General features: G+C 37.5%; 1 protein-coding gene across 1 annotated transcript in view; it reads left to right on the forward strand.

Moving 5' to 3' along the window:
- The first annotated feature begins 2,978 nt into the window (after positions 1 to 2,978).
- Positions 2,979 to 16,578, forward strand: part of CRYBG1 (crystallin beta-gamma domain containing 1) — a 280,505-nt gene continuing 266,905 nt past the window's right edge. The window contains exon 1 of the mRNA XM_074187268.1: positions 2,979 to 3,169. Within this exon, the coding sequence (XP_074043369.1) occupies positions 2,994 to 3,169 (176 nt within the window). The 5' untranslated portion in view covers positions 2,979 to 2,993. The remainder of the gene's footprint in view (positions 3,170 to 16,578) is intronic.

Raw genomic sequence — 16,578 nt, forward strand, 5'->3', positions numbered from 1 at the left:
TTACTTATATAGCTGCCATCCATATAAGAGGCAGTTAAGTGGTTCAGTGGAGACTATTACAGCTTGAAGTCAGGATAGACCTGAATTCAAATCCATCCTCAGACACTTACCACCTGAGTGGCCCTGGGCATATCACTTTAAAACTGTTTTCTTCATTTTCCTCAACTGCAAAAAAACCAGATAAATATTACCTCACTTCCAGGGTTATTGTGAGGATCTTCTGCAGACCTTTTGCTTTCTGGTTTTATAGAGAAACTAGTTTTAGTCATATCCTTTAAGATAACTTCTATCATTTATTCTATTGTTAGTGAGCATATATCTCACTTAAGGCAGCTATTCCCAGCTCCCTTTAATAGGTGAGTTCACCTGTCCTGAATCAATCAATTAATCACATTATTAAGAAGAGAGGAGTTCTTAATCTTTGTGAAAGAGTTAAAAGTCATTGGATGAAATTCAATTTTTCTTTCTAGGAAGTGTTTTGGAATTGATTGAGGAGTCTCAATCGGATCTTAGGGAGCCTGTATAAATTAGCAAGACATTTATTTAGATACTGGTATTCCAGGAGTGATCCAATTCACTGGTAGATGCAAATTGAATCGAGCCTTTGGAAGGAATTGATTTTGAAGGGGTGATAGGGAAATAGGAAGAACTGCTAACCAGAGGATACCACTGGGAACTTCAAAAGTTCAGAAGATTTGGTCTCCTCGTTATTGTCATCATAGTAGCATTCCCAGAAAAGTAATGGATGTTTCATCAGTCTCTATATGTGGAATCAAGGACAAACGTAATCGATTGAGGAAAGACAGCTAGAGGACTCTGCATGCAATTCAGCAGAAAGTCTCATGCCTTGTGGGGAACTTCATAAAGACCCACAAAGGGGACAAAATGACTTCTAGAAATCAGGAACTGTGAAACACTATTTTGTCACCTGTGCCCATGAGCCTATCCCCTGCCCCACCCCACCCCGGACTCTGTATATTTGTGCAAGTATGTACCTCTGGGTTGGGGAAGAATGTCTATTACTAATTGTTCTTATTGTACCACTTTGAAAAGTTGGATTGGCTAAATCAAATTTAATAATCAGTGGGGACTCAAAATAGAGGAGCTCTTTGAACTATAGTACAAGAACTGCTCCCTAAATTTCAAGGCTTCCTCTAGAATACTGAGGAGAAGAATAAGTTGCCTTTCTCTGGGAACCTGACATGCCAGTGCTTGTGGGATTTGGAACCAGAACCCAACTAGTAGCCCGGAGTCTATTAACAATATCAAGTTTCTATTTCATGGTTGAACCAATTTGAACTTTCATTGTTGGACTTCCTTTGAGCACATCAAAGGTTTCTTTTTTTTCCTTTTTCTTTTTTTTTTTCCTGTGGGAGAGAGGTCTCTCTCCCCCTCTGCTTTTCAAATCTCTATTGTGGATTTTGACTGATGTCTTGTTGGTTTTGTTCTGAGTTGATTTGATTCCTTGGAACATCTTAATCTTTTGACTTTCACTTTTAATTGTAGAGTAGGAATATCAGAATTTCTGATGTTCTTTTGTTTTCTAGATTCCCTTCATTGTGTTTCTTGAATCAGGAGGTACCATGTTCAAATGTTCTACTGCATATATTAGCTTTATATTGATGTATTAATTTAGATTTTACTGTGGGTCTTGCATAACATTGCTTCTAGGCATGAAGCATAAAATAAGACTTTTCAGATGCAAAATTTTACTATTATATAAATTATAGGAAGTGACTTTTCATTAAAGCAAATCTGAAACTTGATATCAAAAATTGCTCTTTTTAACTTCATCTGAGAACCCAAAGAATAAGATTCCTACTATGACATTTATACTATTGTACCGGGATCCACCTTGTACATAAGGAAAGATATTGGGGGGTTGGAATAGGATATTAAATTTCTAATGCAAGTTAAAAATTGTTACAGGGTTTCTCCTGAAATGATTCAGCAATCAAGCTATCTTGAATACCGTACCCCAAATTTCATAATCTTTTGAAGCTTGATCTTTTTCAGGTCACAAATAAATCTGACATAGCATTGCAAAGCCGGTATCGAATTACATAAAGTTGGAACTGGGAGGCATTTCTGAAATATAAGATATGTATAAGATAATAAGATTGAATCCAAAGAAGAAATCTGAGACCCAAAGCAGAAAAATTCACTACAGGGAACTCAGTAGTAAATGAGAAATCACACAACATTGCAGATCATTTACATTAGATTTACATTTGCAATGATGGTGACTTGAATTTTACCCCTGTTGTTCAAAAGAAGAGCTCAGCCTCTAGTGCCCTGTCAGACTGGCGTTTAATTCATCATAAGCATTTGTTAGTTGTAAATTAAGAAGCGCTGTCAATTCTCTTGTCCACCTTATGGTTCTTTATGGCATATAAAGTGAAAATTAATTATTCAGACTACTTGAGGGGGAAGGGGCACTTGGCAGCCAGCTTTTAAATGTAGGGCAGGAAGCCACCTACCATCTGTTATTACCCAAATGACAAGATCATCTCCGGTAATTACACTGCGGCCCTGGCAGGTACCAGGCTACTCCTCTCGACATGGGGCGGCCGAGTCACTGGGGCGCCTCTTACACGCTACCCAACGTGCCCACGAGGGCGCGGGATGCCCAGGGCTCCCGCACGTGAGGACAGGGAAGGTGGCTGCACCCGGGCGGCTCCAGCAGGCGTCGCTGGCTCGCAGGTGCCCGGTCCCTGCAGGCTTGAGACCGCGCGGGTGAGGACGACCTGGGGACCCCGGGCTGTCGCCCCGCGTGGGCAGCGCAGAAGGGCACGCGCCAGGCCCGCCCGGGTCCCGGCCCAGCTCAGGCTCGGGCTGCGGCGCTGCACGGGCTCAGCCCGGCCCACCTCCGCTGATCCCCGCCTGGGACTCCAGAGCCCAGAGGGCGGAGCCCGAGCCCCGGAGGCTTGTCCTCCAGGCGCAGAAGGGCTGGGACCGCAGCACCTGAACTTGCAGGAGAGGCAGGGGCCGAGATGTCGGAGCAGGGAGGACAGCGCGAGCCCAGCCCCGTCGGGGCGCCCAAGAAGCACACCGCCTTCGGCATCTGGAGAATCAAGAAGAAGCAGCAGCAGCCCGCGGACTGTGGGGTCTTCATTCCCCATCCTCCGCCTCCCGTGGTCTCGCAGGACCCCGCGGCACCTGCCCCCAGGTAAGTGAGCCCCATCCTGCCCCTGGAGGCCCCTGATGCCTTACTCTGACCCCGCCACCCTACTGGAGGGTCCCTTCTCGCTCCTGGGTGATTCTTCTCGAAAAGCAGTCGCAAAACAGATGTGAAACACCTGAATCTTGAATGCCTCCCCCCCACTCCGGGTGCTGAATCGAAGTCCGGGGAAGTAGAAAAACGCGGGAGAGTTTTATTCTTTCCTTACAATAATTTTCCACAACTTTCAGCAATCCCTGTGTCTGATGTGTATGTGTGTGTGTGGGGAGCGTCTTGCTCCTCATTGGCGGTCTCGCTTTGTTTTGACGGATAGATTAAAGTCCATCCCAAAAGAATAGCAATGAAGGATCGGACACGTATTATTTTATGTAATCATGATAATAGCTACTGTACTTTGTAATTCTATAATACCTTTGATAATGGCAGCTTTCCCCTGAAGGGGGAAACACATTTCCAGCTACTTGGTCTCTTTTATCCTCAGGAGATCCTACTGAAATGGGTATTGGGAAAGTTTATCATGCCCAATACATGAGTGGAGAAACTGAGGCACGGAGAAGCAAAGTTGTCCAATGTTCTTTCCTTTGTCAGTGGCAGAGAAAACACTAAAAACTGTTTATTTCTATAATGATTTTGGTGGTGATCACATTCTCAATAGCATAGTTCATTCAAATTTTCAGGTATGTGTATGTTGACCTAGAACAAACCTAACATGAATTTGCAGTGCAGACTATAGAAATAAAGAGTTATCAAGAAGGAGCAATTAACAGTGTTCTTGTTGAGAGGGAATAAATCCAATTGCAAGTATTCAAAAGAATACCACCAGACTCCCGTGTTCCCTACTTCTCCTCTGTAGAAGGTTCCTTCAACATTTAGAAAGCATCTGTCTGGAGAATATTAAAACTGGACTGTGTCATAGGGGTGCCTAATAACTCAAATATAGGAGAAATGTTAATAACATAGGAAGAGAGAAACTACCTGAAGGAACACATATAATTATTATAAGAAAATATAGTTTAAGAGTAAATTGCCTTTATGCAACATTTGCATCTGTACTTAACTGTTTTCTTTACATTTCTGGAAAGAATGTATGTAATAGTGTTTTGTCTTTTACAGTAGGAATCATTTGGGAGAGAGAATCTTTTCAGCTACCCAGAGGCCCTTTGTGCATAATTATGGGCTGACATTTTTGTAATAAATTGCACTATTTAATAATGATATACAGTTTAAGTGCTATATTTATATGAATAGATGTTATGAAATTTTGAATATGATTACAATACAAATAACACTTGTGTCAATTTGTCTGACATTAAAAGTTTTCAAATGAATTTGCTGAAACACTTTATGGTTTGAATCTTTACTTCTTGTCTTTGTGCCTTCAGACTTTTCATGGTTTTAAAAATATTTTATTTTTCTCTCTGAACTGCAATGAACTTTATGCAAACAGAAACTGAATTTTTAAAATTTTGAAGCTGAATTTACTGGTCTGTCTTACTGATATTTTCCCAATTAGATCATCTTTTTTAAAGAAAATCTTTTTCTGCTTAGTTTACATATTTCTTTAAAGATATCTTCTAAAACACATTTAGCAGTAAATGGTCAGTGGTGGACAGTGTTCTTCCCTTGAGTTACCAGGTTGTATTTTTTACATTGGACTAGCATTTCAAAATTGTAGAACCTTGGGAGAATATAAATCATTAGTGGTCTTTTACTTCTATCCTAGGAAAGTTAGGCAACCAGCAACACTTATTTTTGAGTAGTAGCCTTGTATTAGGTATGATGATTTTTTTTTTTAAAGATGGAAGGCTGGTCAAAGAGAGAAAATACATATTCCTCACCATACAGAAAGTTACTATTTATTGATAATTTTAAAGTTAAAAAAATGATTTGCTATATGAGATAGTTCTTTGGGAAGGGTAGGGATGTTGGGTGGAAAAAGTTGAATTTACATGGTAAACCTTATATGATCCTGAAAAATCTGTAGATCTAGTTTCAATCAGGCCAAAAGTGGGACAGAGTTCCGGAGCATCTTCAATGAAATGGCAATCAGGATGTGCTGGTTTAGATTTCAACTTCACCTGGATTTTATCATGGGTATTGTGAGACACCATTCAGCTTTTCTGGGTCTCTATGAACCTTTTCTAAGCTAGTAGAAAAATGACATTTCCTATACACTTTTTTAGTTTGATTTGATGAATAATGAATCACTTATAGAATTTTTTTCTTTTTCCAGAAAAAGAAAATATATTAATGAAGCTATTTATGGCTTGCCCAGACCTAAGCAGGAAAGAGTAAACTACCTTTGCCAATGCAGATAAAATAATAAACCTTTTTGGGTCCTGATTAGTTAAGTGACTTGCCTAGAATTGTTCTTTCTAACTCTGAGGCTCTCTTGAGGACACCATATAGGCATTGTAATACTGCCTAGTATTGATTATCCTACTTCAAATTAATTGTATCATTTACCACTCCCCCACCTTTTTTTTTGCTCATTGTTTAGAAATTGGACAGCTAGATGGCAAAGTAGATAGATCACTGGACTTGGAAACAGGAAGACTCATCTTTATGAGTTCAAATGTGGTCTGAGCCACTAAATAGCTATGTGACCTTAAGCGAGTCACTTAACATTGTTTGGCTCGGTTTCCTCATCTGGACAATGATCTGGAGAAGGAAATGACAAACCTCTCCAGCATCTTTGCCAAGAAAACCTCAAATGTGGTCACAGGAAGTTGGACTTGACTGAAACAACAAGAAGGTCATAAAGTGTATTGAATGGATCACATTCTCATATGGCATGGAGTTGGTTACTTTTACATTTGTTTGATTTTAAACTCCCTTTCAGTCTAGTAAATACAGAATTATTTGTCTTGTATACATAGTCATCAAAATTTGGCTAATTTTTGCTTATTTTAACATTTTGCTTTTTTGTAAAATATTGGCTTTGAGTAAACATCGTTTTGATCCTCCTGAAAGAGACAGAGGACAGAAACCCAGAAATGAGCCATAACCTGAATTCATACTAACTTTAGTATGTTGAAGTTAATGTTATATTGTGAAGGTAAGGCCTGTCCTTAGATATTCAGGGACATAAAAGTGTTACATATATTGTCTATGGAATAAAACATAGACTTTATGATTCAAGTTCCAAGAGGGTATTTTCTCAGGTGTTTAGGTGGAGGTTTAAAGTTATAGGAGTATCTTTTTGTTACTTTTGCTTTAAATATCTCAGATTCTTGTTCATTCATTAAGTTATTTTGTTCCCATGTTGTTTTTGATGAATTATACCAGGTCTGGTCTTATAATTTGTCATTTTGAACCTGAGGCATATGGATTAGATTATACATGTGACATATTGTATATAGAATCATTTTAAAATAGTAATGATCTCATGATGTGTCAGCATAATTAAAATTAAATGAGAGAGTGATCATCCATATTAATTTTATAGGCTGAAAATATAAATAAAGTTCTTCAAGAAAGAATTTAAATAAATTAAGTACATAGCTCATTATTAGGGGACTATGAAGTAGGCTCAGGATATATCCCTAGCCTTTACATTAAGAAAGGAAAACTAACATTTCCCCTCAAAATATCCATTGGTACCCGTTAGACTAGCATTCTGGGTTGTATAGACAATTGATCTGATCTAGAAAAGAAGCTGTGTTGTAAGTAAGGCAGTTGTTTAGTGGTTTCAGTTGAGTTTACCTCTCTATGACCTCCTTTGGGGTTTTCTTGGCAAAGGTACTGGGATAGTTTGTCATTTCTATCTCCAGCTCATTTTACAGATAAGGAAACTGAGGTCAAAAAAGATAAGTGATTTGTCCAGGGTCACATGGCTAGAAAGTGTAGTGGTAAGACACTCCTCAAATCCCTCCTACCTTTATTTTCTTCCACAATTTCATAGTCAATCCAATGCATTCGTTTTTGCACTTTGCTTTGGGAAAAATATGAGTCCTAGGTTTGACTTGGAGAAGATTAGAATACAACTTCAATATATTGTTTGTTTTGAACTCTGTTTTCAAAGTGAAATAAAGTTTGAATGTTTGGAAATTGCCATATATTTATGTTAACTTCAGATGCCTGCTGTACATGAGCCTTAATCATGGTCTGTATGTATTATGTATGAGAGAAACAGGGTTCAAAACAAGGGGTTATATTCACATTTACTAACCTAGTCACACTGTGTCTAGAGTTTTATGCTCAGTTCTGGATATTTTGTTTTCAGGAAAAAAAACGGTGCTAAGTCAGAGCAAATCCAGGAAGGGACAAGCAGGATGGTTAGGAACCATGTGGTAATATCCTTCAGGAATCATTTGAAGGAACTACAGGTGTTTAGCCTTGGGAAAGGAAGATTTGTTTGAGGGAGGCTGTGGGCATTATAGTTTCATTGGGTGTTTGAAAGATTGTTCTGTGGAAGAAATAGCCTTTTCCTTCTTGGAACTTGAATTCTATCTAAGAGGAAAACAAAAAAATAAAAGCAATATATATATATATATAATACATATGTATGTGTATAAATATATATATATATATATATATATATATACACATATAGATAGATAGATACACTATATACATCCATCCATAATACATATATTAACTGGGGAAAAGGTTAGGAAAAGCTTCTTGTTAGGAGGTGATGTTTGAGCTATGTTTTGAAGGGAATTAGGCATTCTATAGTTATGATATAAAGGGAAAGAGGTTATAAATTCTATGCATTGGCAACAGTCTATATACAAAGAGGGTGGAGAGAAGAGTTGGAATGCTGTGTATGAGGAACAGAAGTAAGCTGATTTGACTAGGTTGGTAGAGTATGTGAAGGATAGTAATAAATTCCTAATGCTTTGTACTTGGTAAGAATAAAAATAAATAATTTGACTACTAGAAGGAAAACCCTAGAATTAAGAAAAGACTTAAATTCTTTGTGAGTAGATTGGATGGATTCCAGAACAAATTTTTTAAAAAATCTACTACAAATTTTAAAATATAATAATTAGTAAATCTACCAGGACCTTAGAGAAGAGGTTAAGTAGATTGGAATTAGATTGTGAAGGGTTTGGATTGCCAAATAGATGGTGTTTGTATTGTTTTCTCAAGGCAATAATGAGCTCCTGAAGTTTGTCTTGGGCACATGTGTAGAACAGCCACTAGAAAGCCATTGTAGTAGTCTAGAGGAAAGGTGTTAAAAGCCTAAGCTGGAAGGAGGCTGTGCAAATGGAGAGGGAAATAGGAAGTAAGGGTGGGAGAGTCAATGCAGTAGATCTTGTGGGGGGTAGAATTGGCAAAATCTTACAACTAATTGGAATTAGGGAGGTGAAGAGGGAAGAATGAAGGGTTCAGAGAACTTGAATACAAGAAAATAATAGTACTCTATAATAGAAATAGAGAAGTTAGGAAGAAGAGTGAGTTTTATGGAAAAGATAAATGTACTTTTGCCATTTTTGTTTGAAATGCTTATAGGACAACGGAAATGGCCAGTGGTTGGTAGTGCATGACTGTACTTGGATTGAATTTATACATCTAGGAGTAATTATACAGTAATAAGAATTGAATTCATGGAAGCTGATGTCATCAGGAGAAAGGGTATAGACAGAAAAGAGGGCTTGGGACAGAAATTTAGAGTCTATACTACTGGAAGAGACATAGATAATGATGAAGTGAAGAAGACTAAGAAGAAATGGTTACAGGTAGCAGAACCAGAAGAGACTAATGTCATAAAACACAAAGAGGAGAGACTATGCAGTGGAGAGAGTGATCAAAAAGGTCAAAGAGAATGAGGACAGAGATGAGGATTTAGCGAATAAGAGAATATTGGTGACTTTGTAGAGCAGTTTTCCATTAAAAGATAAAGTAGAAAATCGCAAGAAATTGAGAAGTGAAGTGGGAGCAGAGTATGTCCAGAATTTTCTGGGAGCTTGGAAGTAAAAGGAAAAAAGTATAGGACAATAGATGGAAGGGATAGTAGGATCAAGTAAAGGCTAACCTGGGTATGTTTGTAGAAAGGAAAGAACCATTAGATAGGGAGAGTCTGTGAATTGGAGTGGGGAGATGATGATTTCTGGGTCAGCTTCGAGGAGGGGATAGGATCAAGGATAGAAATAGAGGAATTGGAATTGTTAAGAAGAATGGCTTTATTGTAGATTAAAAAGTAAAGGAAGAGAGATAAGGTATAATGATAAAAAGGTTAAGATGTAGAATGAGGAGGCAAAGAAACTTATGCCTGAAGACTTCTATTTTCTTAGTCAAATATGAGGCAAGGTAAAGGAAATGGAGAAGAGATGGTATAGGAACCTTGAGGAGAGATGAGGTTTGAAGTATCTGCTGAAGGGTGGGAAAAGAGGAGGGCATTCAATTACAGAATTGTAGAAAAATTACACACACACACACACACACACACACACACACACACACACACACACATTCTATCTTCAGATACACTTCTAAGAGCTATATATTACCAACTAATTTCCAACAAGATGAAAGGAAGAATTTGACTGTTTTCATGTGTTCTTCACTAGACTAACTCCAGATGAGCTATACTATATTTCCTCATTTATAAGATGCTCCCATGTATAAGACTCACCTTAATTTTGGGGCCCAAAATTTGAAAAAATGTATTACATAAAATTATTGTATTCAAGTTTTATTCATCATGAAATTCAAGGACCTTCTGCTCATAGCTTTCAGGCACCTTTTAGGCAAGTCTGTTTGCATGGATGTATGCTTAGTGCATTCAGTTTCATGAACCTGAATTGTGTCTCCTTTGAAACCAGTCACCTCTTTTTCATCAGCAATTCTTCTTGCCTGATACTGAACATCTTTGTAGACATAGGAATTCCAACTGCCCTTTGCTCTTCAATCCATCTCTTCAATTCCCTTTCTAAATCAGGTCATTTTGCTGACTTGCCTCTCATGACCTTCTTCTGCCAAGAAGACAGGGTGCTTTCAGTAGGGTTACTTTTTCTCATAGCCAGTTTTGGATTATTTTCACAGTTGGAGGATCAAACCTACATTCAGCAGCATGGATTTCCATTCACTTTTGCAAACTGGATCAACTTGACTTTGAATTCAGCACTAGATGAAAATCTTTTCTGAGCCATTTCTGGGCAGATAGTGGCAAAATGTAACCTAATATACCAATAACAAATGTGAAAAAAGGAACAAAAAAAGCAGAAAATGCGAGTAAAAAATCTACAACTACTGTATAAGATGCTCCCAGTTTTTAGACTCCAAATTTTTTGAAAAAGGGTGTATCGATACATGGAGAAATATGGTAATCCAATCCATTCCCTGAAGAGAGGTCTTTCATTTTTGGTTCTCTTGTCTCCTAATTGGGCTCCCATAACTACTGTTTCTTTTTGTTGTGAAGCAAGACTTCTGCAACCTCATAGGAAAAGATAACATTCTTATACCATAAGATTGAACGTAAGAGATGATTTTTATTAAAACTGATATGCTACATACTCCCAACCTTGTAACTGCTCCATTTTAATGATGTACAAAGCTACTGATTTACAAACTCCATTTCCTATCCCCAGTTATCAAATCTTTTATTCCTAACTACACCAAACTTCCTCCCCCACTATTGTTCCACTACTGTCTGTTCCTTCACTGTGTCCACTGGAATGCCTACTCAATCCAAAATGAAAAACCTTCCACCTAAAAATTTTCCACTCTCATCTTCTGTATTTCACAGAGATCTAGATCCCTTTTGAAGACTATTTCTCCTCATATTCTTTCTAGTATTGGCTATACTTTCTATCATACCCCAAACTCACTGGTCAAGGTAGGACACTCTTCTAACATTCGGTGTATTTCTCCTTGCTTCTTCCACACTTTATCACCTTCACTAAGTAACCTGTACCCTTTGAGGCCCACCATCTCCAAATTTATCCCTTAATTTACATCCTGCTGGAAGTTTCCTACCACTTCTAGGACTTTCTCCTTCCTCCTTGGTTGATTTTAGTTCTTGACTCCACTCCTACCCTTTTAGTAGGAGACTTCAACATACTATTTCCCAGTTTTGTACACTGCTTGGCTTTCATGATCTACTTCACCCCTCCACTGTGGCTATGCATACAGATTAGTTATAACCTTGATCTTGCCATCTTGCCACTTCCTTGTTCATGAGCTCCAAAATTCCTTTATCTAATCATCTAATTCCTTTTTCCTCTATACCTTAAAAAGCAATAATCCTATTCTTTTCCTATTGGCACAGTGAATAAAGTATCAAGTCTAGAGTCAGAAAAACCTGAGTTCAAAACTGGTCTCACACTCTTTCTGTGTGACCTTGGGTAAATCACTTCTGTTTGCCTCAGTTTCCTTCAAGTGTATGATGGGAATAATAATAATAATGCCTATTTTATAGGGTTATTGTGAATATCCAAATGAGATAATATTTGTAAAAGTGTAAGCACAGTGTCTGGCACTGTAAATCATCTGATTTATAAATGTTTATTTTGTTATTCCTTTCTTCTTTCTCATTCACATGCTGTCAAATGGATCAGGAAGAAATTAGGAACTATGCTGACTGGGTCTTTTAAAAAATTTATATCATTTAACCTTACCTGGATAATAACTGCAGCAAGGAAATCTACTCCTCCCTTTCACTTTCCATATTGACTATTTCTAACCATATCATCTCTCTTCAAGTTTCCCACAACATACTTCCCCTCCCCCCCTTTTTTTGTTTTTAGTTTTTTTGCAAGGCAAACGGGGTTAAGTGGCTTGCCCAAGGCCACACAGCTTAAGTAATTATTAAGTGTCTGAGACCAGATTTGAACACAGGTACTCCTGACTCCAAGGCTGGTGCTTTATCCACTGTGCCACCTAGCCACCCCTCCCCTCCCCTTTCAACTGCAAATTTCATTTCTTAATTCATTCAAAAAATCGAGGTCATTCAATTCCCTTTTATTCCCTCCCTTTCATCTCAAATTATTCAGATATCGCCCACTATCTTGTTCTTTGATCTTGTTTGGGATGAAGAGTTTGTACTCTTCTTCACTAAGGGCAGCTCCCTGTACCCAAGATCACATGTACTCCCACCTTCTCCAGTAGATTTCTTCCTCTATCATCATCCCTGGTCTCCATCATCTTCAATATCTCCCCATCTACTGGCTATTTCCCTGCTGTCTCTAAACCCTCCCATGCCTTCTCTCTCTGTAAAAACTAACTACTAGATGCAATCATTTCTTCTTGCTCTTGTCCTATGTCTCTCTTCCCCATACTTAGCTAAAGTATTTGGGAAAGACAGCAACACTTGTTGCCTCTGCTTGCTTTCATCTTGCTAGATTTTAAATTCTTTATAATCAGATTTTAGACATCATCAGTTCAACTGAAACTGCCCTTTCCAAAGTTATCAGTGTTTTCTTAAAAGCCAAACCTAATTTCTATTTAACATTTCTCATTTTTCTTGACCTCTCTTCAGCATTTGACACTGTTGGTTATCTACTCCTGTATGGAAACTCCTCTCTAGGTTTTTGTGACACTGTCCTTGATACTCTTCTTCTTTTGGTCTATGGTCTATAATGTCTCATTTGGTGATCTCATCAACTATGGTGGGAACAATTATCATGATTCCCAGAGCTATATATACAGCTATAGTCTCTCTCCAGCAATAGTCCTCGATATCCAAATACGCTTAGGGCATCTAGAACTGAGTATCCTATGAAATCTCAAACTCAACTTGTCAAAATATAATTCATTATCTTTCCTCCCAAATCCTCTCTTCTTCTAAATTTCACTATTACTTCCAAGGCTACCACCACATTCCTGGTCATTCAGGTCTACGATCTTGATATCACCTTCAACTCCATACTCTCATTCACCCCATATATTTCAATCAACACTCATTAAGTACCTAAGCAGTAGAATGAGTTTTCTGATTGCTTTGCTCCATTTTTGATAGTTTGGGACAATATGCTTCCAAGCATTTCCTAGTATCAAAATAAGTAGGTAGAGGAAATTTTAATCAAATAGTCTATCATATTTTTAAAATAATTTTTTTGTCTTTTTTTAATATCAACAAAATTTTCCCCAGTATTCCTTCCTTCCTTAGAGAGTTAGCCTATATAACAAATAATATTTTGTAATGCTTTCACAACATATGTCATTTACATCCTCTTCTTTATACTCACAGATCATTATAGTTTAGGTCCACATGATTTCTTACTTGAACTACAGGAATAGTCTTCTTTTCTTTTCTTGTATTTTGTAAGGAATTTGGGTTAAAGTGAGTTGCCGAAGGTAACACAGCTAGATAATTATTAAGTGTCTGAGGTCGAATTTGAACTCCAGTCCTCCTGACTCCAGGACCGGTGCTCTATTCACTGCACCACCTAGCTGCCTCTGCAATAGTTTTCTAATTAGTCTCCTGCCTCAAGTCTCCACTCAGGTGTCATGGTAATTTTTAAAAAATCCTCTTTCCTCCCTTTTTTGGGTGATATCATAGACTTTAAATAATTTCTAAATACATTTTTTGTGCTTATATCATTTAAATTCCTTCTCTGTTCCTCCCCTTCTGTGGGATAAAAATGCACTTAAAAATTATAGAGACACCTCTGAGCAAAAAAGAAAGTTTATTTTGGCTTTTCTCAAGAAAAGGACACTTCAAGTCTTACAAAGGTAGTGAAGATCAAGGAGCTGCCCTGAAGTGACAGCCAAGCAAAATTATATAGCCTATCACGATCCTGCCCCTTCCAACCTGATTGATTGTTTTCAGAATTACAATCTTTACCTGAAAAATCTACCCTTTAAACAAAGAGAAGAATAAAATGTTTTCATAGAATATTACCTCACCATCCAGATAGTGAGGATATCAGAAGATTTCTAATAGCCTTTTGTTGTCTATCTAAATGAATTAATGTCTGAGTATGCAAGGTCTTCTAAGAAACTCTGTTGTCTTCTTAGTTTAGTACTCATCATCAAACAAGAGGAGGCAGTCTACTGTTCTCCAAGTCTATAATCAAATAGGTGACTAAGAATTCAAGGCCTCTTCTCTGGAAGTATTCCACTATTTCCCTCCCTAACAGAATCCAGGAGGGTATCTGACTGAGAATGCAAGACCTCTCTCCCTCTTTCTTCTAAGAATAGTCTAAGAGTACTAGTTTATCTTTGTTTTAATGATTTTTAACCCTGAGAGGACTTCACTAGTAATATTAACTCTTAAGAGAGAATATTCCACTCACCCCTTTTCAGCCATTATTGTAAAAAAAGTTGTTTTAAAAAAGAGGAAAGGAGCATCAACAAAACTGATAAATACATTGAAAAAATCTGATATAACACATGCAGTATTTCACATCCTTAGTCCCTCCTTTGCAAAGGAGTTGGGGAAGGTTATTTTTTTTCCATCTCTCTTCTCTGGAATCAAGCTTGTTATTTAGTAACATTATTGTACCTTTCTTTGTATCCCCAATATTTAGCATAGTGTTTGGCAATACAGGAAGTGGTTAATAAATTCATGATGAAAGATTAACAGTGGGGTACAATGAAGAAGTGGACTGGATCTGGGATCAGGGGGTTGGGAATCAAATCCTTCCCCTATCCCACTAAAGATACAACTTTTCTGAACCTCACTTTCTTTATCTGAAAATGAGCACTTGGTAAAGTACTACAAAAATGTTAGCTATTATCATAATTATTTAATGTCCTGCATACTTTCCTTCCCTTGATCATTTGTACATGAAAGTTCTAGAGTTGAACTTTAGTATTTTGAACTACATCACTTTTAAGATCCTATCCAGCTTTAAATCTACAATTCTGCAAGTGGAAACAGGATATAAAGGAAGCCAAATCAAGAAGGAAAACAGGCTGCTAACAATTGCATTTTGTCTTTACCCGATGGGAGTCAAGTGACAATTCAATGATTGACTAAAGAAATAGCTGCCAGGTTTGGCCAAATATACAGGGATGATTTCTGAGTGCATTTGTTGTCATTACATTTCAGGCTGAATATTTGAAGTCTAAACTTGCTCATTAGGAGGTGGGACTTCAACGCTAGCAACAGCATTTATTCATTGAAGGGTTTTTCTGGGAAGCTGCAAGATTTTTGCATTTTCTTTCTTTTTTAAAAATATTTTGTTTCTACCTATAATTTTTTGTAAGGTTTTGAATTTTACAATTTCCCCCCCCCCCCCTTCCCTCCCCTCACCTCCTCACACTAGGCTGTCTGATAATCTTTACATTGTTTCCATTTGTATTTTCTTTTAATCAACACTCATTAAATACCTAAGTAGTAGAATGAGTTTTCTGATTGCTTTGCTCCATTTTTGATAGTTCTCTTCAGGGTATAGACCCAGTAGTGGTATTGGTGGATCAAAGGGTATGCACATTTTTGTTGCCCTTTGAGTGTAATTCCAAATTGTTCTCCAGAAAGGTTGGATGAGTTCACAGATAAACCAAACATGTCTTAGTGTCCCAGATTTCCCATATCCTTTCCAACATTGATCATTGCCCTTTCTGGTCATATTAGCCAGTCTGAGAGGTGTGAGGTGGTACCTCAGAGAAGCTTTAATTTGCATTTCTCTAATAATTAGTGATTTAGGGCCATTTTTCATATGACTATGGATTGCTTTGAGTTCCTCATCTATAAATTGCTTTTTTGCATATCCTTTGACCATTTGTCAATTGGGGAATGGCTTGTTTTTTTTTTTAATTTGACTCAGTTCTTTTTTCTTTTTTTTCTTCTTTTTTTTTAGGTTTTTGAAAGGCAAATGGGGTTAAGTGGCTTGCCCAAGGCCACACAGCTAGGTAATTATTAAGTGTCTGAGACCGGATTTGAACCCAGGGACTTCTAACTCCAGAGTCAGTGCTTTATCCACTGTGCCACCTAGCCACCCCAACTGCTAATTATTCTAAGGAAGAATCCATTTATTCCTACACTCTCTAGTGTTTTTAGTAGGAATGGGGTGCTGTATTTTGTGAAAGCTTTTTAGGCATCTATTGATTTAATCATATGATTTCTGACAGTTTTCCTAATATTGAACCCACCCTGAATTCCTGGGATAAATCCTACTTGATCATAATGTATTATTCTAGTGATAATTTGTTCACTTTTTGCTACAATTTTATTTAAGATTTTTCCATCTATATTCATCAGCGAGATAGGTCTATAATTTTCTGTCTCTGTTTGACTCTTCTGGGTTAGGTATCAGCACCATATTGGTGTCATTGAAAGTGTTAGGCAGAGTTCTGGATTTACTTATTTTGCCAAAGAATTTATATAGAATTGGAATCAATTGTTCCTTAAATGTTTGATAGAATTCACTTGTGAATCCATCTGGCTCTGGAGAATATTTCTTAGAGAATTCAACAATGGCTGTTGAATTTCTTATTCTGAGATAGGGTTATTTAGAGACTTAATTTCCTCTTCATTTAACCTGGGCAATTTAAATTTTTTG

The sequence above is a fragment of the Macrotis lagotis genome, chromosome 5, assembly GCF_037893015.1.
Source record: "Macrotis lagotis isolate mMagLag1 chromosome 5, bilby.v1.9.chrom.fasta, whole genome shotgun sequence".
Classification (NCBI taxonomy): Eukaryota; Metazoa; Chordata; class Mammalia; order Peramelemorphia; family Peramelidae; genus Macrotis; species Macrotis lagotis.